Source organism: Leopardus geoffroyi, chromosome C1 (genome assembly GCF_018350155.1).
Source record: "Leopardus geoffroyi isolate Oge1 chromosome C1, O.geoffroyi_Oge1_pat1.0, whole genome shotgun sequence".
NCBI lineage: Eukaryota > Metazoa > Chordata > Mammalia > Carnivora > Felidae > Leopardus > Leopardus geoffroyi.
Genome location: NC_059328.1, coordinates 182,383,608 through 182,409,052, shown reverse-complemented (window position 1 = coordinate 182,409,052; position 25,445 = coordinate 182,383,608). Strand labels below are relative to the sequence as shown.

The following is a 25,445-nucleotide window of genomic DNA, read 5'->3' as shown; positions in this document are numbered from 1 at the left end:
GATTTCACTCAAGCACTGACAAAGTTCATGCTCTAGCTGTGTAGTAAGTAAATACGAAATCTGTTCCCTCCTAAATCCCAAACGAATGCACATAATATGCGCATTGGTCATTTTTTAAAGTCACCATCCATCGACCTTGTCACTTCCGGCATTTCCTTTATGCTGAAGTATAAGACAACTTATTATTGCCAATAAAATTCTCCAAAAGAACACCACATTTCCCACATTTGCTGATCTTAAACTCACTGAGAACGTAATATTCTTTGGGGGGATATCTAATTCAAAACTGTTTCATTTCTTCACCCTTTCCTTTAAAATTCTCATATTCAACTGCTGACAGCAAGGACAGACATTTACAGATGATACCTAACTGGCAACTCTATGCCCTTTGGCCACTATTTTCCTTCCCATAATAGAGAAAATAGTCTATCAAACCTATCCGGCAGAACCGCTCCCCAAGTTATACATGCTGCCTTCACAGTATACTCTAGGACAAAATTTCAAAAACCTGAAAGTTTCCAATACTTTTAAAGGCACAGCTCACTGAAGTTTATAGTCTTGACTTCTAAAGCATAAGCATATTACCATTACATTTAAGAATAATCCATAGTTCGAAGCATAAATCTTAAGTTTTTAAGTAAATATGATTTGTTAAAGAGATGTACATTATTTTAAGCATAGTCTTTCCTCCCACACCTAGTCAAAATTGTGCGAGAATAGCTACTTCTACTTTTTACTTCCACTCTTTGTTTTCTGTGTATTGTTTTTCAAGTTTGCAATGAGTATCATCAGATGATAATGAGATGCTACTCTCTTAGACACTAAGCTTTACTCCAAACAATACCTTGGTGCTTTGGGTTTAGGGAGGAGAAATGTAGGATTTTTTCTGTTTAATGTTTATTTATTTTTGAGAGAGAGAGAGAGAGAGAATATGCGTGTGAGTAGGGAAGGGCCAGAGAGAGACAGAGACACAGAATCTGAAGCAAGCTCCAGGCTTCGAGCTGTCAGCATAGAGCCCGATATGCGGCCTGAACTCACCAACAATGAGATCATGACCTGAGCCGAAGTCGGACGCCCAACCGACTGAGCCGCCCAGGCGCCCCAAGGAGAAATGTAGTATTAAGAACATAATGCCTGTCTAGGAAGAAACACCATTATTCATTATTAAATAATGAGTACAATTAATCCAACTACCGTATCCGACACTGCTACAGTATATTTAACAGTCTCCTGAGGATCCTATTTAAGAATGACTTCATGCTGATCATCTATTTTGTTCCCAAGTCTATGGCAGCAGTGTGGAGGCTACTGTTCTTTTCCAGCAGAGTAGAGTAATTGTGACAGAAACCACTACAAACAGAATAGCTGATGAACTGTGACAGAGACTGTATGGTCTACAAAGCCTAAATATTTACTATCTGTCCCTTTACAGAATATTTGCCAAATTCTAGATTCACACTAAACCAGGCAATTTCCAAACTCATGGTTCTAGTAAAAAGACTGTTTTTTATTATATCTTTTCTCCTTTCCTCAAGTTTTTATTAAGACAAAAACTTTTAATTCTGGCTTAACATTTAAGCATATGTAATATACAGGACTTTTCTCAGAAACAACCCCCTCCAGATAGGTACACATACCAGCCAGAAGAGGCACTATGCCTTCCCCACATTCAATTCAATCCTGAATACCCACATCCATGTCTGTTGATCATAAGCACAGCAAAAGCCAGCCAGTATCTACTGGTATGGCCCTACAACAGCGCTTCCAAACTGGTTGATAAACAGCTGCTATCCAAAGGCTCTTAAAACCAGATGGGCGCTTATACCTGGATACCCTAAAGGTACCTCAAACCAAAATTTCTGGTACTGTTGCTATCATACTGAATTATTGTAAATGAATACAAACTTCCTCCCTATAGTCAAAGTGGTCTTTCTAAAACAAAAATGTGATGTCATTGTTGCTTAACTCTGTAATGGCTCCTCAAAATTTATAATTAAAAATTTATAAAATTTACACTAAATTCTCTTTTATAGCACTGTGTGTTGTAGGACTGTCGTGATCTGGCCAACATCTGATGACTATGGATGTAATTTTTTAATCCATCTTTTTCCATTTAACATTAGGAAAAAAACAATTTCAGTGTTATTAAAATCCTAAAATATATGTGGATAGTTTTCCCTCTTGGACACTTAGGGTATTTCCAATATAACTGTAACATTGTAAATGCTACTGCAAAAAACACTTTAATACAGTTTTTTGTTTGCTTGCTTGTTGTAATAGCAATAGTCATGATGGGTTATTTTCTCTAAAATACAGTCCCAGGAGGAGACTCACTAGTCAAAGGAACGATGCTATTCATTATTCTGCTTTCTCATATGACCCTTTCTCTTGCTTCTAATAAACTATTCAACAGTTTTTAAGACTCAGCTCAGATCTCCCATTCCAGAGAAACTTCCCTAATTTTATTTCCCAATTTTTTAGCCAACATAGTTTTACAAAGATGGTACACTACTCTATTGTAATCCATTATTAAAAGAATTCTAATTAATGGCTAGTTTTCTCCTTCATTAGACTCTAAATCCTTCCTGGAAAGATTCTCATTGTTTTATATATATATATGTTTTATATATATATATATATATATATATCTTTAGGTTCCTAGTATAAGAATTAGCTCATTTTTCATTCAACTAATTGTGAACTACTTTTCTAGCAGTAAACGAAATACTACCAAAAATGCTTGCCGTCTCAGAATGGGTATCCATGTGGGGCCCATAAGGAACTCAATAAATAAGTAAAATATTTAGTGTATTATTTATAGATCAAGATCTAAGTCCAAAGGAGAAAAAAAGTAGGGACAGAATGTGTAAAATGTTGGGGTAGCAGTTGAAATTTTAGATGGGATGCCTCACAAGGAGGGAGAAAGCTAGCCCGAAGAATGTCCACAGGCAAAATATTCCACATAGGGCGATCAGCAAGAGCCAGGCCCTTACGGCAGAGCGTGCCTCCTGGGGAAAAGGAGAAGATGAGGTAAAGTTCAAGAAATTAGAGAGGGAGAGGGAGAGGAAATGCACAGGAGCCACCGAAGAGTTTGAAGCACACAAGTGACGTGACTGTTGACCCAGAATGTCGTGGACAGGGCAACAGCAGGGCAAAAGCAGGGAGAAAGTTAAAGAGAAAAAGATGGTGGTGGCTTGAAGGAGCATGGTGGCAGCAGAGGTGGTTAGGGGGTGGAGCCCTCCCAAGACGAGCCAGAGGTAGGGCGGACAGAGAGACTTGAGTCAAAGAATGATAGGGTTTTGATCTGAGCAACCAGAAGAATGGAATCATCATGTATGACAGAGAATCCCTACAGGAGTTGCTGGTTCAAGAAGTTAAGGCTGGCAGATCTCAAGAGCTGCGATCTGAACATAATCAGCTTGTACTTCTGTTCAGAGAGTCAGGGAAGCAGGTAGATAGATAAACTGAGTTAAGGAAAAAGTCTGCTAAAGATGTAAACACAGGAATTACCAGTCAATAAAAATTTAAAGCCGTGAGACTAAATGGAATTACCTAGAGGGCTTTCACCCACAGTTACAGGTAAGGGAGAAGAGAATCAGAAAACAAATTGAGAAAGAAAGGCCGGGAAGGCGGTAAGCCAGGAGATGGTGATGACAGGAAAGCATTTCAAAGAGAAGAGAATGAGCAACTGCGAAATACTGCTGAACAGAGATGGGATGGGGTGAATGACCACTGGACTCAGCAACATCGTGGTCGACTGCCAGATAACAATCTGGCACAGCAGTCAGGGAGAATACCTGATATGGCCAAACTCAAGAGAGACGAGAATCAAAAATTAAGAAAGCGTAATTTGCTCTGTAAGGGAAGAAAATGGTGGTTGAGGACTCAAATAGAAACTAGAGTTAAGAAAGTCCTCTCTCCTTCCTTTTGAAGTGAGGAGTACACGAGGTTTACGTGCTTGTAGGAATGATCCAGCAGAGAGGGGAAAATGACCAACACGAGAGAGAATTTGGGAGAACTTCAGGAAGTTAGTGAAAAGAGGACAAGTTCTAGGGAGCGGTTTTAAGAAGCTGACCTCTTTGAGGAACACAGAGATTCCTCCAGTGTAATAGGAAAGGGAGTAAACGAACAGATACAGGCAGATGAGTAAAAATGGTGATGGGAACCTGTGGCAGGTTGTCTCAATGGCTTCAGGGTTCTCCATGAAACAGGAAGTAAGGTAATCAGCTGAGCATGGGGACAAGAAATGAGGTGTTAGAGTCTATGAAAAGATAGGGAAGTGGTGAACTGTAGGTACAGAGCGTCAACATTTTTTTAATGTTTTTATTTTTGAGAGAGAAAGAGAGAGAGAGAGCACGCGTGTGCATGCACAAGCAGGGGAGGGGCAGAGAGAGAGGAAGACACAGAATCCGAAGCAGGCTCCAGGCTCTGAGCTGTCAGCACAGAGCCCAACACGGGGCTCAAACTTGTGAACCATGAGATCATAACCTGAGCTGAAGTTGGATGCTTAACCGACTGAGCCACCCAGGCACCCTGTAAACAGTTTTTCTTTTCTTTTGTTGATACTTTCTAAATTTTCTATTATAAATAGGCATTAATTCTATCATTAAAAATTCAGGTTATATAATTTTGAAATGAGACCATCTACTAGATCCTACCAGGAAGAAAAGTGAACATAATGTTTGAAAACAAAAAGTAGGGGCACCTGGGTGGTTCAGTTTGTTAAGCGTCCTACTCTTGATCTTGGCTCAGGCCATGATCTAACGGATCGAGCCCCACTTTGGGCTATGTGCTGACAGTGCAGACCCTGATTGGGATTCTCTCTCCCTCTCAAAATAAATAAGTAAACTTAAAAAAAAAGTAATTAAACTGCTAGTTCTGCAAATACACTACCTAACATATTTAAGATATAAAGGTAAAATTAAAACTATTTGCTAGTGTTTAGATTTATTAACTTTAAAGTTAGAAAAAAATGAAAATTACACAAATCCCTAGGAAAATATACCATTTTCTGCAGAAGACTGGCTTCCCTAAGAAGTATTTCTTGTTTGCCATAAAACAAGCTCAAAGAATTATTTTATTAACAAACCACACCACAGTATTACAAATTTTAATAGTATAACAATTATCTCTAAATATTACTGATGATTACTTTGAATAGTAATATCATTTGGTCAAAAATTTTCAGCATCTCAACTGATTTTCAAAGAGGAAACCCTTCTATTTGTCTTTCCCTAACAGACTATTTAGGATTTCACATGTTTTAAAATGGGTTCCATTTTTAAAAATATTATTTTAAACTACATCCAAAGGTTTCTTCCATTTCTGGAAGGTGCATTCTATTTACAGATTTGGTAATAATCACAAAACTATAAAGTATCTTACCATATCCACCAAGGCGACATAAAGGAACATGCCTGCAGTGATTGCAAAGATCCAAAGTGTGATGTTATTGGCATACTGACCCACAGCTGTGCCTATAAGCATGCCTATGTAAGCCATCATGGCAGAGAGGAGGTTGTATACAATTGCTTGCCTTACAGTCATGCCAGCTTTAAGAAGAACTGCAAAATCACCTGCAGTAAAGACACAATGTGAGAGTTTTACAATCACACACATTTAAGGGGAATTTTTTTTTACACACATATTTAAGGGGAAAAAGCAGGAAACAAAATAAAAAATTGATATAAAAATACACCCTTAATAACTGAGATTTTATTATAAATATTTATTTTTTACTTAATTGAACCTAATACAGGCAAAACTTGGGTGAATCTCACAGGCATGATGCTCAGAGCCAGTCTGAAAGGTTATATACGATTCTATTTATATGATATCTCAAAAAGATAAAACTACAGTGAAGAACATTCCAAGGTCGCCAGAAACAGGGGTGGGACTACAATGGGACTGCAAGAAGGGAACTGTTGGGATGATGGAATTGTTAGAAGTCTACAGACATGTGAAAACTCAAAGAACTGCTTATCAAAAAGCAAAGGTCAATTTTCTGTAGAATGTGAAATGTTAAATTTTGGGTGGCTCAATTGGGTAAGCATCCCACTCTTGATTTTGGCTTAGGTCATGATCTCACAGTCATGGGACCGAGTCCCAAATAGGGCTCCATGCTAGGTGTGAAGCCTTCTTAGGATTCTCTCTCTCCCTCTCCTTCTGCCCCTCCCTGCTCACCCACTACTCTTTTTCTCTCTTTCAAAACAAAATCTAAAAAAAACACTTAAAAGTTTTAAAAAAAAAATCAAAAACCTAGAATGGCATCTGGGTGGGCTCAGTCAGTTAAGCATCTGACTTCAGCTCAGGATCTCACAGTTCATGAGTTCGAGCCCCACGCTGGGCTCTCTGCTGTCAAAAGAGAGCCTGTTTGGGATCCTCTGTGCCACGCCCCTCTCAAAAATAAACATTAAAAAAAAATCAAAAATGTAGAAAAAAAGAACCTGGTCACTACTCTTTCTGTGAGCAACAATTAAAGCCCTCTGCTCTTATCTCTGCCCCTTTTCGAAAGAAAAATGGCCTAAGAACAAACAGAGGTAACAGACTGTAAGTATATTGTATGATGTTTACATTTGTTTTATTTTTTCCAGGAAAAAAATTAAATCTTAATTCTAAAAATCCTAAAAATGTAAAATGAATAAAGAGACTCACACTTGTATGTCTAGAGTTGGACTGCTAGAAAAAAACAAATATTGCTCAGAGATATTACTAGAAGAATAAATACTGCTAGATATGATAGCCTTAAAGCTAAAGGGTAAAAGTAATTTCTGACAAACTATAACAAGCTTCTTTGTTTTACTAAATATACAAACATCTATCACTGAACACTTAGCAATGCAAGGTATTATATAGATACTGGGGCATTACCTTCCCTGAAGAAGCAATTTTAGGGGTACCCACTGGCTCAGTCAGAAGAGCATGAGACTTTTGGTCATGGGTTTGAGCCTCATGTTTGGCGTAGAAATTACACTCATGTGTAGAGAAACAAACTTAAAAAAGGAAGGGTGGGTCTTAACCTTACATGATTAAAAATACATGATCTGTTCTCTTTTTTAACTCTTATGGTTATAAGGTTCTAATTTATAACAGATAGGAAGAAGTTAACAAATTAGTGCAAGATTATCTACCAGTAGCTTCTAAACTGCCATTCTCTAGTTTCCATCTACTACTGCTCTCCTTGCATTTTTTCTCCCCTCTGATCCTAAATCCTTAATTTTCCTGGTAAGTCCTGGATTCAAAAGCAGCTTTATCTCTTCTCTACCCTAGACTTTTAATTTTTTTCTCAGCTTCCTTAAGCAAAGAGCTTCCTAACTTCTTCCTCTATAAGTTTCCCCACCAGATTTTCACTAATTCACTCACTAACCATGCTCAGAGGGCAATTTAACTTAGCAGGGGGTTAGGTAATACAAAATGAGAAGTGTCTTTAGGTTATAAAATAAAGTGTTTCCTTTTACAATTTCAAAAAAGAGCACGGGCACATGACTGGCTCAGTCAGTGGTGTGTCTGACTCTTGGTTTCAGCTCAGGTCATGATCTCACGGTTCATGGGTTTGAAACCCACATCAGGCTCTGTGCTGACAGCATGGAGCCTGCTTGGGATTCTCTCTCTCCCTCTCCCTCTGCCCCTATCCCACTTGTGCTCTTTCTCAAAATAAGTAAACTTAAAAAAATAATTAAAAAGGGTTTTAAAAGAAACACTATTTAATACTCAAAGAACATTGTGTCATAGGTACAAACTATGTCGACCTTGATGCCTCCCCAGATATTACTGGATGGCAAAAGGATTTATTTCATCCTTGAATAGCAACCAAACAGCGTGAATTAGCTAATCAAGACTCAAGATGAATTTTCAGTTAAAACTTTTTTAAATTAAAATTTTAAGGTAGAATTCTTTTTTTACAGCATTCTCTTTTGGATGTAGAGTTCTAGGAGTTTTGACAAAAGTACATACCATGGAACCATAACCACCATCAAACTCTGAAACTACTTCATTATCCACCCTCCGCCCTTCCCTGCAAACTTCCTCAGTTCCCTCATTCCTCAGCAACCAATGCCTACAGTTTTTCCTTGTCCAGGACATCATATAAATTGAAACCATAAAGTATGTAGTCTTTTGAATCTAGGTATTTTTTTCCTCTTAGCATAATATGTATAAGATTCATTCATGTTACAGTTTATATCAGAAAGTCATTTTTTTTTAATGTTTATTTATTTTTGAGAAAGAGAGTGAGAGAGAGTGAGTGTGTGTGTGAGCTGGGGAGGGGCAGAGAGACAGGGAGACACAGAATCTGAAGCAAGCTCCATCCAGGCTCTGGGCTGTCAGCACAGAGCCTGACGTGGGGCTAGAACTCACAAACCGTGAGATCATGACCTGAGCCGAAGTTGGACACTCAAATGACTGAGCCATCCAAGCGCCCCAGGAAGTCATGGTTTTTACTACACTAAATACTCCATAGATGAACCAAGTTAACAGCTGAAGGACATATGGGTTGTTTCCAGTTTTGGGCAACTATGAATAAAGCCACTGTACACATAAACAGGTTTTTCTGTCAACATAAGTTTTCATCTCTCTTGAGTAGATACCTATGAGTGGGATTTCTGAGCCATTTAACGAGTGTCTTTTTTTTCTAGCCTTCTAAAAAGCTGCATTCCTACCAGCAATTTCTGAGAGTTGTTCCACATCCTTTATAGCCCTTACAAACCCAGCACTTGTAATCCCATGTGTTTTCATCTGCAGAATTGCTTTAGTGAAATGCCTGTTCAAATCTTTTGCCCACTTTGTTGTTTTTCCTATTATTGAGTTGAGAGGTCTTTAAATATCCTAAGTCTCTTGTCAGGTATGTATTTTCCAATATTTTTCCAAATATTTTCCAAATATTTATTCACAGTCCTTTTCATTCTTTTTTAATAAAGGCTATTTGTGTAGAGTTTTTAATTTTTATGAAGTCCATTTTATTACTTTTTCCTTAATGGATCATGCTTTTGATGTTTTATCTAAAAATAGTTTGCCTAATCCAAGAACACAAAGATTTTCTCCTAGGTTTTCTTCTGAAAGTCTTATACAGGTAACCCCCACTATTCAAAAGTTCGTATTACAGCCACTTCACTTTTATTAAAGACCTACATTAGTACCGGTTTTCCCTAACCAAAAAAAATCTGAAGAGGATTTTTCCCTTTTATGAAAAAAGGCAAAAACCGAAAACAGCCTTTGTTTTGCATGAGCTGCTGTAGAGGCAGCCTGTATGTACCCTGAGCAGCCAGAGTAGCCCCACCAAGCTCCTTCCCCAGGAACCATGCTCAGTGTCAGGCCACCATAGCTCTGAAGTGTGTGAGTACCTGTGCTTTGTCTCTATTTTGTGCTTCCATTGGCAAGATGTACCCTAAGGTATTGGGAAACTGAAAAACTTCTCCATATAAATAGTAACTGTTTCTTAGCTTTAAGCCCTTTCAGCTTACAAAAAGTTTCACTGGAACACTACTTTTGGATAGCAGGGGAAACCTGTATTTTAAAATTTTTATTTAAATCAATGATCTTTTTTCAGTTAATTTGTGTCTACAGTATGAACTTTTTTGGTTTCTTTGGGTTTTTGAAACTAGATATTCAATTACTACAGCAACATTTGTTGAAAAAACTTCCTTTCTACATGGAATTTCCTTTGCACTTTGTTGAAAATAAGTTGCCATATATCAGAGAACTCTACTTTGTTCCACTGATGTATGTGTCTATTTTCTCACCAATATAAATTGTTGCAATTACTGTGGCTTTATAGCAAGTCTTAAAGTCAATTTTGTTGTCCTTTTTCAAAATTCTTCTGGTTATCCAAGTTCCTTTCGGTTTCCATATTAAATTTTGAAAAAGCTCATTTGAAAAAGCCTGCTGGTATTTTGACTGGGAATGCACTTAAACTATAGGGAAAATTAGCATCTTAAAGATACTGAGTCTTCTGGTCCATAAACCTGGTATACATTCTTCACACTCAAGTCTCCTTTGATCTCTTTTGTGATGATTTGTAGTTTTCAGCATACAGATTCTGTGTATATTTTGTTAGATTTAACCAAAGAGTTTCATGTTTTTTGGTGTTATAAATAGCACTTTAAAAAAATTTCAATTTCTAATTGTTCATTGCTAGTATACAGCAGTATAAATTATCTTTGTATAATGACCTTGTACCAAGACGAATTACTTCATTTAAAATCTAGGGGCGCCTGGGTGGCTCAGTCAGTTGAGCGTCCGGCTTCGGCTCAGGTCATGATCTCGCAGTCTGTGAGTTCAAGCCCTGCATCGGGCTCTGTGCTGACAGCTCAGAGCCTGGAGCCTGCTTCGGATTCTTTGTCCCCCTCTCTCTTTCTGCCCCTCCCCAACTTATGCTCTCTCTCTCAGAAATAAACATTAAAATTTTTTTAAAAAAATGAATAAAATAAAATAAAATCTATCTTTGTCCTAGACTTATCTTAGTTACAAATTTCAGAGGTATCTGCATATTATTCTCCCTTTTTCTCCACCCACCTCCCTTCTCAGTAAGAACCTTGATAAATATTTGAAAAATAGATCAAAGGAATACAGTTGGGATTTACACCAAACAAGCAAATCTACTCATCTTTTGATAAATCAATATCCCTTCCTTGCTGCTGACAAAGGGTGTCATTAACACAACGAATGAGGTGTGCCTGCCAAAGCTGTTAATGTGATCCAATGCTGTAATTATGTTAATATCAACCACTGAGATTTTTTTAAACAAATACATATTTCAAAGTTCTTTATTTTTGCCTTAAATAATGCATGTATACACATACACATGTATACATCTATATAATAAATGTTCAGTTTTCCCTGAACAATCTAGCACATTATGAAAATTTATTTTGAAATTCTACTTACCCCTTAAATACACATGAGAGTAAAGGGAAAAAATGGAATGGCACCATAGCCTCTCTGAGCTGAGTCTTAATAACAAGGCTACATTTATTTATCAAAATGTCACTTTTTTTTGGAGTTAGAACACACTACTTAATATCAAGAAGAAAGTTTGGATTATCTGCTCTTCTAGATTATCCCAATCTCATTTCCTCTTTATATGTTCTTATACAAGTTTTCATATAAATTATTTTTCAAATGCTTATACAGTTATTTTGAATTAGTAGGAAAAAAGTAGAGAGAATACAACAAAGTAGTATTTCTACTTACTTAAATATAGCTAAAACAAGTTTGGCAAAAAACAAAAGAAAGAGTAGGAATAATTCAGGTGACTTCATCCGTTAACCCACCCCACAGCAAACACGCAATGAGAGACAAGGGTTTTCTATTTTCTCAGATGGTTTCAATTTCTGCATACCTCTTAGAATGAACCTCCCTGAGCTGCATATTGTTCTAAGGTTTAAAAGTTTGATTTTTCCTATTGCATTCCTAAGCACAAACAAAACCATCATCTGGTACACCATGCGAGAACTGCAATGCATTCAGAAGAGGAACAATAAAACTTGGAATTACTAAGGGTTGCTTTTTAATGCACTAAAATGTAATTTAAACAACTGTTTTCCCATTTAGGGTATGACTTCAGTATAAAAATCTCAGAACAGTTTTAAGAATTCATAATCAAAAACTTAACTAGGGCCTAAGAGGTTTTAGATCAAATAAATTATCCTGGAATGCAACGTATTATGCTGCTTTGCCAATATCCTGACCTATTAACCAGGGAGAAGTTTCTCCTATCTCCCTGCCATGCTTCTATCATATCTTCTAGGGAAGTGATCCTTCCCTTGCTTGGGAGTTCTGAGGAAGAGGTTTCTAGCCTCTCTCCAGATTCCCTCCTCTCCAAATGAATAAGAGTGATAAATCAGAGTAAAGACATTCATCTGGGCCTATTTTACCAAAGTGTCCATTATTGTACCTTAAGGCAAAAAATAGGCTCTAAAATCATTTTTTAAAATACTTTCTTTGTTTATGGTCATTAGACCATTCCTAGCTTGATGAATACAAAGGCCAAAGCATTTTCTATCACTTCCAGAGTTATGCTCTTTCTACCCTAGAGCCTAGACAGCTAGAAAATAGAGTTTAGGTCAATTTAGCCCTGAGCATTGGGGGAAAATGCACACTTTCTTAAGGTCTCACTCCTTTAAAGTTCAACGCACTTTAAACTCATGTTTTCCCATCATAGCAACAGTAACATCCCAACTTCTGGTTTGTGGGGGTAAAACAGGTAGAGATTTGGGGGTCGATTGTCTCATGGGGAGTCCTGGCCCAGGTAGAGTTCTATAATCCAGCTTTCACAAGAGCTCTGCATAGGGCCAAGGCCTTACCTAGCTATTAAGATATGTCCTGCATTTGTTTATGTTGCTATCATTCCTTGTATTTCATTGTTTCAAGGAGAAACTATAGAGAGAAAAAGGAGTAAGTGGCAGGAAGGCAATCATCCCTAATCTCCAAACTCCCTGCTGTCAATAACCATGAAGTGGCATGATATACTCCATTTAGGGAGCAGGTAGAGGGTAGGAAGGGAAGTTGAAGGTCTTCCCAGTATATTGTGGATGTGTGTTCAGACTGTCCAGATCTACTACTAAGCAAGTTCAAAATGAAGAGTGCAAAGTTAAAATTATTAGGCTATATGTTACCTACATAGAAAAACTGACAGAAAGCCCTGATGTGTATTGCTATGGAATTGCAAAGAAGTATTTGGCAGATTATTCTCTTCCTAACACAGGAAAGTAGTTAAGAAAAGTGCATAAGATACAGTATCTGCATACAAAGAACCTACATTTTAAGAGATAGGACATCTACAATGGATATATACTAAGCACCCAAAGAAAGACCTGGTGAAGCTAAGTGATAAAATTTACACGAAAAAGTAATCCAACACATACAGGGCAGTAATCCTCCAGCGGGAGGGCAGTCCTCAAGTTGGGAGAAAAAAAGCCTCGTAACATAATTAACTAGAGAGACAATCAGCAGGACAGGACAAGCCAAGTAGGAGATGGTACAAGGAAAGAAGCAAGCTCAGGCACCCACAGCATATGTTTGGTGAATTATGTTTGGGTGAAATGGAAAACATGCAACAGCAAGCACAGTGAGTAAGGCTGAAAAGGCAGAAATGAAGGCCAGTGGAAGCAGGACTAATGAATCTCAGCTTCTAACTTTATACGTAAGGGAGACTACTGAAAGACTGATTGCATGAGCAAGTCACTTTGGGATAAAGTATACAAGATGGACTAGAACAGAGCAAAACTAGGTGTAAATACTATGGAAACTGTCCAAGCAAAAGACAACGAAGGCAATAATGGCTTAGTCAGGATAAAGGAAATGGGGCATGAACAGGATATAAGAACACAGGCTCAAGGCTGGCAAAGGAACAAAACTGTAAGTACGGAATCAAGGCTTAGAGAATCAGCACCAAGTAAGCATTAATAGACTGTCCTGCTTTGAGCAGCTAATAATTTTCTAAGCAAATTATACATATAAACTCTACTGAAAGTAAGCAAATGAGGCTACTACCAATAAAAAAAATTAAACACAGTCAAGTGATAGATGTTTCACAGCCAGATAAATTTAAGAAAAATATTAAACTAGCAAGAGCATATGAAGAAATTCCTTGGAAACTCAGAATAGGGAGTTACTTTTTTCTTTCAAATTTATGTCATCTCTACATCCCCTGGATATTTTTTGTGAATGAATGCATGTGCACATCTAATGTTTTTCAACTTATAGGAAAAAATCAGGAGCGCCTGGGTGGCTCAGTTGGTTAGGCATCTGACATGAGCTCAGGTCATGATCTTGTGGTCTGTGAGTTCGAGCCCTGCATCCGGCTCTGTGCTGACACAGCTGGGAGCCTGGAGCCTGCTTCGAATTCTGTGTCTCCCTCTCTCTCTGCCCCTCCCCTACTCACACTCTCTGTTGCTCAAAAATAATAAAAATAAAAATAAAACAAAAATCAAAACACATGAAGAGAAATTAAAAAAAAAAAAATCATTGGTAGATAAGTGCCAACTAAAACAACAAAGAAATATCATTTTATATCTACCAAATTGACAAAAATTAGTTAATGTGAAGTCTTGGCAGGGATGTGGAAACACAGGAACTCTCTGGTATTGGTGATTAGAGATGGCCATGGTGGCTAGTAATACAGCACTTCTCTGGCAGGTACATCCTACGACCCATCAATTCTGTTCCTGGGTATAATCCCAAAAGATGTTCTTGTAAGAGTCTATAAGCGCTAAGTCTACAGATGTTCAATGCCTCATTATCTGTGTTGGCAGGAAATTAAAGGTGTAGTGTATCTAATACTAGGTGACAAATATGTAAAATGCAGTAAATGCACAACTCTAAGTACTGACTAAAAGCAATATATTAAATGAATTCATGATAACCTGGGTGGAGTTTAAAAGCATAATGAGGGGCGCCTGGGTGGCTCGGTTGGTTAAGCATCTGACTCTTGACCTCGGCTCCGGTCATGTTCTCATGGTTTGTGAGATCAAGCCCCACATCAGGTTCTGCGCTGACAGTATGAAGCCTGCTTGGGATTCTTTCTCTCCGTCTCTCCCTGCTCCTCCCCTGCTCATGTGCTAATGCTCTCTTTCTCTCTCTCTCAAAATAAACTAAATAAAAGCATAATGATTAGTAATATAAGGAACAGAATGGGAAAGGACATAATACTGTTTACATAAATTAAACATACATACATATAAAACAATACATTTTTAGGTGCATATAATACAAATTATATAAAAGAATGATGACATTTCTACTTGTCATCAGCCATTTTTATGTTTTAACCTCTCCAAAATTTATATGCATTTATAACTGAAGAAGTCTTAAGATTTGACAAAATCTGGTATATTACCTAACTCATGTGGCAGCTCATGACAGAACACAGCTATAGAGGTACTGATTCCTCCCGTCAGTCCAGCACTGAAAGCTGCTCCTGAGGTGGGGGGTAAAAAGAAAATCAAGTGATGTTTACTTCCGCTTTTTCCATTTTCATTAATAAGGATAGGTACAACCTCTTTTGCCTATCTAAATTATTTTCATAATATATGAGTGACTCACTTATTTTACATTACACTTTTTGAACATATAGTGAGGTATAATACGTATATAATAACCAGAGAAAGAGCTACTCAGTGAAAGAAATATTCTCTAAGAAATTAAATTTTCCATTACATTAGCCTTCCAGAGCTCACTGAAAGCTTGGGAGTAGTAATGGTTTCCAGCATTTCAGTTTCTGAGTGGAAGTCTGATGCCAAATTTCAAGTCCTTTAAGCGTATGATTGTATTCGCTCTCTCTCATATAAATATTTATAGATACTTAAATGGCTACATCCTTGTCTGAACTTTTCTGGGTCTAGAGCAAAAATATTACAAAGTATTATTGGTCTGACAGTCTTGAGGACTGGGATCAGAGATATAAATACATTTGATTCCCCCTAGTAAATTCTTTATTTTTTAACATTGACAGCTACTAAAGATTGAAAAATATGGCCTCTCCTTTCTTAAAGAAACCAAAGCCTACTTCTGAGTGAAGTCTGGAAAAGAAGATCATATATTAATCACATTTAATATTCTCCTAAACTAGTAATATCAGTTTACGTTAGCCAAGACTCTAATAATTTGAATCTGGTACAATGGATGCTTAACAGGTAAAATTTTTCTTCACCTTTTCAAAGACATAAAAAAGTACTAAACCCAGGACTGAAATTATATATTCAGGGATATATAAATGTATTTGAAAATAGAATGTTAAGGTAGTTTTCATATGTGATTATGCCTTGAAATCGAGTTATAAAAGTAGTATACTACAGACATTTGTTTACACATTAAAAGCAAAACCCAGTAAAAATATACCTTTATGCCCCAAGTAAGCTGATCAAAAACATTAACATAGCCTCTGGAAACAAATCAAATGACCAGAGTAATATATAAGTGTATTTGTTAACCTCAAATTTTAATCCTATGTATTACAGTTTATAATATTAGTACTGAATCTGTGGTCTTAAAGATCAAACAAATGATAACCCAAGTTTCAAGCTCACTTACCAATTGCTAGCCCATCACTGAAGTTGTGGATGCCATCCCCCATGATTACCATCCAAGCTATATTAGCTATGCCGGTTTCTTTCAGATCAGACCCAGAATGACAGGGCCCATGAGAATGGTGAGAATGCTTGTGGTGCCACTGGTGGTTATGTTTCCTCAGCACAGTCTTACTCTCGTCATGGTGGTTGTGTGCAGCAGCATGGAGGTCATGCTCGTGAATGGTATGTAACCCATCACTGTGAGAATGGTCCATGATTTTCTCCTCTTCCACACAAAGATAATTTTTAGGAGGGGATTCTTGTTGACCTTCTAAATCTGTCAGTTCAGTTTCATTAAGTCGATCTTCAGAAACGACCGAGTCATCAGTTCCTATATTTATAATAGCAAAGGATATACTTTATCAACAAGCAGACGAACGCTTCTTTGCTCATTTAAACCCAGGCAGAACAGCAGTGTAATGATTAAATGAAGTCCCAAATAAATGTATAAAAGCAAATAAAACAAACATGTGCACATACACACAAAACAAACTGGGGTTCTGAGCATCCAGATGATGAACCAGATGAGGTAAAGGGGGGACACTGAGATCAACAGCAGGCAAAGTGGGGAGAAGAACTGGCAAGCGTGGAGAAACTGTGAATCTGAGGGAGGACATCACGAACAGCTGCTAAAAATCGAAGGGTAGAAGTTACTGCAGCATTTACAGGACAACTAAATGGACCCATAATTTTTCAGGGGAAGAAGGAAACTTAGTTACCCTGTCTAATCCTCTCTTATCAATGAAGAAAACAAACTTTAAATCGCTGGCACCCTCAAATGGCACCTATCTGAAAATGCTACTCAGAAACCCATATAAATGGTAACATCTGATTATTTTTTTTTAATTGAGGCTGGCCTCTCACCTAGTTTTCAAAAACTATTTATTATGTGACAAACAGTCTACTACTTCTCAAATTGTATTTTGGAGCAGAGTACAGTTAGAGTCTCATCTGCCCCTTTCCTGCAGAAAATCATTGGTACATTCAGGGGAAACACAAGTTCAAACAGAAAGGGAAAATTAGACTAAAATACTTTATGTTTCCTTGACAATTGTAAGCTACCTCATCACATTTACCAGGCAACGGAAAAGCTGAATTGATGAGCAGAGATTTTAAGTAGGGAGACCACTCTCCCTCTTCCATATGAAACCAATCCCATATGGACGGCACAGAGACCTGCATTGCCAAGATCTAAAGATGACACGAGTATACTGCTTACAAAGCCTTTTTGTTTGTTTCATTTTTTTTTCTGTAAAGTAAAAGTGCAATATGTTCCTTGCCCTGTGATATAATTAGTCCCACATTCCATTTTAATAAGGCTGAAATAGACAAGACAGTAAACAAAATCACAAGATACACTCACATTTTAGGAAATACAAAAGTTAGAAACTAATATTAGGGAAGCCACAAAAACAAGAAATTTCAAACACAGGCACAGGTTAGAAGCAGTATTTCAATGTTTATATTTTAAAAGTTTCTCTTTAGTCAGAACTGTTGTCTACCGGCAAGAGGCTTGAGCTGAAGCCAGTCAGCATCTGGTGTATTATTTAACTTATGATCTGAAAGCTTCCTTCCAATAGTTGATTCTTCTGTGTTCTGCTTCATAAACCATTTCTGTTTTCCCTGAAAAAAATCTGGTATTAGTATCAAATCTGCAGCCACAACTAGCAACAATATTCACTTGTTAACATCTATGGGGTAAGTGGTAGTAACACTTTATTCATAAATTACTTAGGAAAAAAAGAGAAAAAAATTTTTAGAAATTAATCAAGGGGTCTCATTATAAAATATCCAGCTAAATTTCTATGTTGTTGCTTTTTTTTTTTCAAACACTCAACTGAAAGGATCAACTCATCTACTTCAAAGTACAGAATACAGTACACAGTACTATATTACATGCAACCAAATGAAATGTGTGAAATATATTTAATATCTATCTTATTTAATAGTGCATGGGAATAGGAAGTTCCAAAAAACTAAAGCTTATTCCCTTTGAATTTCATTGTGTTTAATGCAATCTTACATTTCCCTACATGTGACATAATGGGCAGGGTCAAATTTGAGTTAAAATCACAAACTTTGTAGTTTACTTCTGTGAGAATTGGGCAGTTAAATTTATTAAACCATAAGAATACTCATCTGTAAAATTAAAATGATAGATTCTTAGGATTAAATGAGATGATGTGTGAAAAAATGACTATCGGTAACCGACTCTTAACAGCTTCGCAATAAAGGTAAGTTTTCTTTCTCATCTAATCTATCCTCACTTATTAACAAATCCTAAGTATTGTATTTCATTGTTTAGGTTTTAATTTTCCTATCTTTTAACAGTCTGCTTTCTTCTTTTAGCAATGTAACTGTGTAACTACCTTTAACAACTCTTCCAACTTAAAGTTCTATTTCCGATCTATGTAAGTTTATGAGAACAAATAACCTCTTCCCCGTTAACTTGCTTTGATCAAGAGAATGCAAGAAAATGATGGACCAGTTCTGGAACTAGTGTGAAACCTGACACCTTTTGTTTTTTTGCTCAAGGAAGCTAGCCACTAATCTGTGAAGAAACTCAGCCTAGGCTCTAAACAGAGGCCATGTGTGGGCACCTGGGTGGCTCGGTCAGTTGAGCGACTGACTTTGGCTCAGGTCATGATCTTGCAGTTCGTGAGTTCAAGCCCCGTGTCGGGCTCTGTGCTGACAGCTCAGAGCCTGGAGACTGCTTCGGACTCTGTGTCTCCCTCTCTCTACCCCTTTCCCCACTCATGCTCTGTCTCTCAAAGATGAATAAATGTTAAAAAAATTGTTTTTAAAAAATAAAGGCCATGTGAAGGACACTAGATGCAGACATACACATTCATGGGCCTCCTACCCCTGCCCTGTTGAGGCCAACCCAGGCCAGCTGAGTTTGAATGTAGTAGAGTGAGTGAGTGTAGCTGATGGTAGGTGGAACAAAAGAACTGCTCAGTTGAATCCTGCCTAATTTCCTGACAGAATTACGAGAAATAATAAAATGTTGTTATAAGCCATTAAATTGTGGGTTCTTCTGCTTCGTAGCAATAAGTAACAGAAACTGGGGAAACACAAAATGTTCAAAAGGAGTAGTATGGAGACAACCAAAGAAAAGAAACAGCAGCCATGAGTTGAAGTAGAAAAGAGAAAGGTGGGGGGAAGGGAAAAAAAGCCAACCATAGCACAAAAGAGAAAAGAAGAAAATGTAAAACACCAGCTGGGATTGTGTTCAACTGCTTTGGTTCAGATTGTCCTTGTCCACTTTCCTGAAAACTTGCCAAATCACTACCCTCAAAGCCCCAACTTGCTGAAACCAGTCCTCATCTGATGTATTACTTAATGTATGCTCTGAAAGCTTCCTTCCAATAACTGACTCTTCTTTGCAGATGGTCAAACGTCTGTTCTATTCAAGGATCACTAATTCCTTTTCTTCAAAACAATGCCATACACTTTTTCATCTTTGGTTACTCACTGTCCTATTTATCATAAAGGAGACACACTGATTTATCTGCACAGATTCCTCTCTTTGATATCCCTGAAGAATTCCTTACTATTAGATACAGAGTACCCCTTTAATGGTGCTCCATTGATTTATCTAATCAAATTCCTTTAATTTATTTACTTCTTTCAATATCAAATTTCCAAAGAGCTGCCATGTTCTGCAGATTCTACTCTTCTACATTAGTTTACAAAAATAAACATGTTTAATTTTCCCAGTAAATTTAAATGCAAAATGAGATCAAGATTAAATTATAAAAAACAGAAAACATGTTTACTTTGAACTACCTCTTGAAAGACTACATTTTATACTTACCAGTAAATTATGCAGTCCCTAATATTCTGCACAATTAAATATGAATATTTGCTGCTTCAGTGTTAGCAGGTACACACAATTGAAGAAAATTGAGCTTCACAGGAATGTCAAAACTTCTCTATATACTCTGCAATATGTAACTGTATTCTATATTATGTACTCAGAGATGGACCCTAAAATACTTCTATTTCTTGAATGTCATCAGCAATTAAATCATATTGATTCTCTCATTTAAATGGTTCTGGGGCACCTGGGTGGCTGAGTCGGTTAAGTGTCCGACTTTGGCTCAGGTCATGATCTCATGGTTCATGGGTTTGAGCCCCCCTCTTCTGGCTCTGTCCTGACAGCTCAGAGCCTGGAGCCTGCTTTGGATTCTCTTGCTCTCACTCTCTGTCTGCCCCCACCCCACTCACACTCTTTCTCTCTCTCAAAAATAAATAATCATTAAAATTTTAAATAGTTCTCTTAATCACCTTATCTTTCCTATTCCTCATGACATGACTCTACTTCAAGCCCCCATCACCTCTCTTCTGACTCTTTTCTCTCCGGCCACTCTCACCTTGGCATCCCTCCTACCAACACTCCATTCTTCACCCATCCACCTTTCCATACACCCTCTGAAAACCAAATGCTGTTAGGTTTCTTTCACTTTTGATCCTTTCCTAGTTCGTTCTACCATTCCTCAGATAATAATTCACTTGCACATCATCTTATCAACGTTCCTTTGAAGGCACTTAAATATGGCAATACCCTGAATAAAATATGGCAATTAAAATTAAATACACTATTTGGAATATGATACGAAAATACAGACGAAAAGTAGGGCTTATTTCCCACAGATTTATATAGCAACTGGAAATCACAAGGAATGAGTCATAGTTTTCACAGCTATTTTGTAGCTGGGCAAGAATTAGAATCACTCCCCCTGAGTCCCAGTTTAGAGCTCTGTTCTAAACCATATTTTGTCTCAAGGAAATATATACAAAATACATACATATACAAAATATATACATAAAAATGGCAAGATCAAAGTCAATATTTCCTTGAACACACACCAACATCATAATTAAGCATGTGGCCAGAAAAAAAATTTTTTTTGAGTTTCGTATCTCAGAAAATGGAAGAAATCATTACAAAGTACTTACTCTTTGCTGCTTGTAGTGCTTAAACATTCTAATGCAGTGTTCAATGATAAATAACAAGTAAATGCCTCCTAGAGCGACAAGTCCTTTCAATACGGCATCATATTCCTCCAAAAACTTCTTAGATTCGTGTCCATGAGAATGTCCATGCCCATGTGCATGTTGATGACTATGATCATGTCCACCCTGAGACTATTAATAAGAATAACAAAAACTTCTAAACAAGTAATTAAAGATGCTTTTTAAAATTTTGAGACTATAATCTGCTAGGACACACAAAAAAATACCTTTCAATTTTTAAAGTGGTTCTCTAAATATTATCTCACATAAATATAAGTAGCCTTTTATTTAATTTTGCTGTCTGTATTCAGTGGCCTGGAAAGTATTACATTTCATGGTAACTCTAAAACAAAGACCACAAACTCAAATGGCTATAGGAGCTGACACACACTACAGTGAGAAAATCAAGCAGCATTAAGATATTAGGAAGCATGGGTCCTTTTTAAACCAAAGTGAACATGACCCAGATGTCTAACATTCAGTAAAAACAAACTAATTCACCTGCCGGTCACAACCTGTGACTCCCTGTAATCTTTTTCTTAAACTGATTATATTTTTATGTTTTTCTCTTATAAATTAAAGAAGTGATGAGATGCTACCTGTACTTACAAACTGTGGAACATTATAAGTATATACTCACACATGTGTTTATTTTTCTACAGTTTAAAGCTTTAGCAAAAAATAAATTATAGAAATGGGTACTTTTTAATTGTCAAACGTACAAGTTCCACAATAACAATCTTAAAAATTAGAGATCTGGTCTTAAGTATTTCCCTTCCTTATAACATTTATCTGTATTTTTTCTCCATCTGCTAGCAGCCAAGAGAAGAGATTTCTAAACTTCTCAAAGACGGTAAGGCCATTTAAAAAGGTAACAGCTTTACGTAATTAATACTAATACTTAAGAAAAAAAATAAGTCAAACAGCACCTGAAGACTGTTCTCACTTCAATCAACTGTTCTTAATAGGCCCAGTTTTGAAATTTTGTGGCTATTCTTGATGATGGTAAAAAGGGAAAGCAAGGGGTAGGAATAAAGGAGGAAATCAGTAAATAACATAATGAATCAATTTTTAAAAATTTACATTCACAGTTTAAGATTAATCAATTTTTTTAAGGCAGTGCCATATGGTATTGCAGATACCAAATCTGGAATTCTGAACCAATTCCTCTGAGTGAAGAAGGGGAAGAGGAGTATACAAAACACACAAGTAACAATTCTGGGAGTGCCTGGCTGCCTCAGTTGGTAGAGCGTCCAACTCTTGATCTCTGGGTTGTGAGTTCAAGCCCCACGATGGGTGCAGAGATTACTTAAAAAATGCAAATCTGTTTCCCCAATACTCCAAAGGAGGTGGTAAGAATATTTAAAAAAAAAACATTCAAACCTGTAATTTTACATTTGGAAAAGAAAAAGCCCCAGTGTTTTCATAATTTGAAGTAAAAGCAGTAACACTGTATAAAATACTAACTGATAACAGATTTTAAAAGGTTGCTAAGCATGGTACCAGAAGTGTGGGCATATGATACTATTAGAAGGCTCCTGAAATAGAAGAAAATAAGTGGTATTCCGGGAGAAAACATAAATGGCCCCATATGTAAGGAGCTAAAAGCCTATAACTGAAATTAGTTAACTAAATTGTTAACTGAATATGTCAGCCTATTCTTGATCAAATAAAGATACCTGGGGCACACTGACTATACAGCACAATCATAAGACCACTTCTACATTTCTCCTAATGGCTTTCTTGATATAGCATACAGATAAAAATCAATGAGTGGTGTATCTTTTTAAGTATTCATTTACAGAACTGCTAATAGAGCAATTTTTTGTAAATTTCAGCTCTATCCAGATTAAACTGACATATAAAACTGTATTTAAAGAGTACACTGTGGTGATTTGGTATGTATACGTTGTGGCAGGAAAAAGTAATACTGATGTAACCAATTTTTGTTGCTATATTAAAACCTAATGACTCAATTTACTTCAAAACTATTGCTATTAAAACTATGCAAATGGAAAAAATACTTCATCCTATAGGCAAATACAACAAATACTAGATTAGTGTACTATAGTTTGCTAATGAAGGACCTTTTTAGCTTAAATATTTTTATTTTTGTTTTGTTTTTTTTTAAAGATTAAAAAGATTTCTTACATGGGGAAGTAGATGAAGAAGGGCGTCTCCACTCATTGTTCCGACAGCTAGTGCAACAAGGAATGTGAGAAGAAATTTGAAGCATCCTTGGTTAATGATGGGAACCAAGATCACGCCTAGCAAGGAAAGCAGGCTAATGACAGTGATAGAAATGATACCACAAATCCATGCTGTAGGAAAGAAATTAATAGTCAACATTAATATGACAATATAAGTCAAAAAGCTCTAAAGAACAATAAACTTAAGATAAATGAGTCATGGAAGATAGATTATCTTACCCTGACCATGCTTTTTAAGAAGTTTTACATTTTGGCACTGCTGTGTTTAAAAACAAAACAACCACATAACCCACCTGAACACTTTAAAAAAGAATTAAGAAGTTCAGACCAAGTTATAAATAGTACCTTCAGTAGCCCATCTTATTAGAAACAGGGATTTAAAATGACTTCAGGCTGTGATTCACTCTTAATACATAGACTGTCAAAAATTTTTTTAACAATGTATAAAGGCAGAGCCACAGCAATAAAACTATTCATTTAGAGAATACAATTATAAAACTCTCCTGTGAGCATTAGAGGAAGCGGAGTATCTAGTGTTATCTTTGTAAATCTTTTAATACAAAGTTTGAGAAACTTAACATAGCAGTCCAAAATGGAAACATATTCATAAGAGATTAAAAAAAAAAAAGCCTTATTACTGGTACCATTTTTGCATTTCATTTCTTATTTTTACAAAGGATAATTCAATCCTGTCCCCTTGATACTATCTTTACACTCCATAAATAGTTCCAAATTCCCCTTGCTCCAATTTGGCTTTCTGTATCATTTTCTACTTTGTAAAAATTACACTATATAATTTTGGGGGGTTTTGTTTTTTAAAGTGTATTTACTTTGAGAGAGAGAGGGAGGGAGAGATAGCACAAGCAAGGGGGGAGGGGCAGAAAGAGGGAGAAGGAGAGAGAGAATCCCAGGCAGGCTCCTCACTGACAGTGTGGGATGCAGGTCTTGAACTCACAAACCACGAGGTCAGATGCTTAATCAACTGAGCCACCCAAAGGCCCCTCACTATGTAACCTTGACTGAACCAGAGCACAAGAGAAATGTTTTCACAACAGGATTTGTGAAAAACAGAAGTGTGATGGAAAAGGGGAATTCTGTCCACATTTCTTTATCGAGGCTATTCATACATAGATTAGATACCAGAAATAACTGCCAGTGGTTCAGGGGATGGGGCATGTTCATTTAAAAAGTGAGATTATTTTCAATTGGTGGCCTAAAGTGAAACAGAAATGTTCTGGCCTAAAAGTTCTGTTTAATTTTTATCTATAGAAAATTTCACCAATAATAACTTGGTAAAGTTTTTCATCCAAAATGCTATTTTTTCTCATCAAACCCAATAAGACTATAATCTGAGAAATTTTACGTTAAGTGTTATAGTAAGGGAACAATGGAAAATGTATTTCTTCAACAAGGTAAAAAAATTTTCAAAGACAAAGAGAAGTAAGGATAGGTAAGGAAATGAAACTTTACTTCACCCACTAAATGCTGAGATTTATCAATTCAACTGTGTTTATACGTTGGACATTTTAGTCACAATATCCAATGACATTAATACTATAAGCTAATTCCATGCTAAGGTAGCTCACAGGATTAAAACAACAGGACATCTACTAATGGAAGTTCTGTGATTTATTCTATATCTAACAGATAATTTCTGATATAAACACGGGTAATCTAAAAGTCCAAAAGAAGATAGAAACACAGAGCCAGAATTTGCATTTAGAGGCTTTAATCCTTGCAAAGATTTGGGAACAAGGAAGAAAGAGGCAAAGGGAAAAGATTCATTATGAAGGCAACATTGTTAGTGAAACCAAAAGATAAGAACAACTATGGTTGGGACTATAAGGCACAAGGAGCTAAGGTCAAAAACTCTATTCTAGAAAGAAAAATATAAGGTCAAAATGTTGACTTAATAATGATGACCAAGTTAGTTTATCTCTGTGCCCCAAGCACAGGCAGGAATAATAAAGTCAGTGGGAGAGCCTGAGGAAATTGGTTGGAGTAAGGTGGCCGTAGGTCTAAATTCAGGGAGCCAATAAAAGTTATTGGCCAACTAAACCAATAAAGGAGTGTCAAAACTACCACAGCTCTGTAGTTTCAATCATAGTAATGGGGAAAAAATGGACAAAAGATACTTATAGTAACTAAATGG

The 25,445-nt window shown here is 36.7% G+C and overlaps 1 protein-coding gene across 3 annotated transcripts in view; it reads right to left on the bottom strand.

The window, feature by feature from the left end:
- SLC39A10 (solute carrier family 39 member 10) overlaps nucleotides 1–25,445 on the bottom strand; it is a 143,550-nt gene that overhangs the window by 2,963 nt on the left and 115,142 nt on the right. For all 3 annotated transcript variants that reach the window (XM_045480579.1, XM_045480578.1, XM_045480580.1), the window contains 6 exons: nucleotides 23,235–23,404; nucleotides 21,027–21,215; nucleotides 17,567–17,687; nucleotides 16,027–16,395; nucleotides 14,834–14,914; nucleotides 5,386–5,576 (listed from right to left, as the gene is read on the bottom strand). In XM_045480579.1, coding sequence (XP_045336535.1) covers nucleotides 5,386–5,576; nucleotides 14,834–14,914; nucleotides 16,027–16,395; nucleotides 17,567–17,687; nucleotides 21,027–21,215; nucleotides 23,235–23,404 — 1,121 coding nt within the window. The remainder of the gene's footprint in view (nucleotides 1–5,385; nucleotides 5,577–14,833; nucleotides 14,915–16,026; nucleotides 16,396–17,566; nucleotides 17,688–21,026; nucleotides 21,216–23,234; nucleotides 23,405–25,445) is intronic.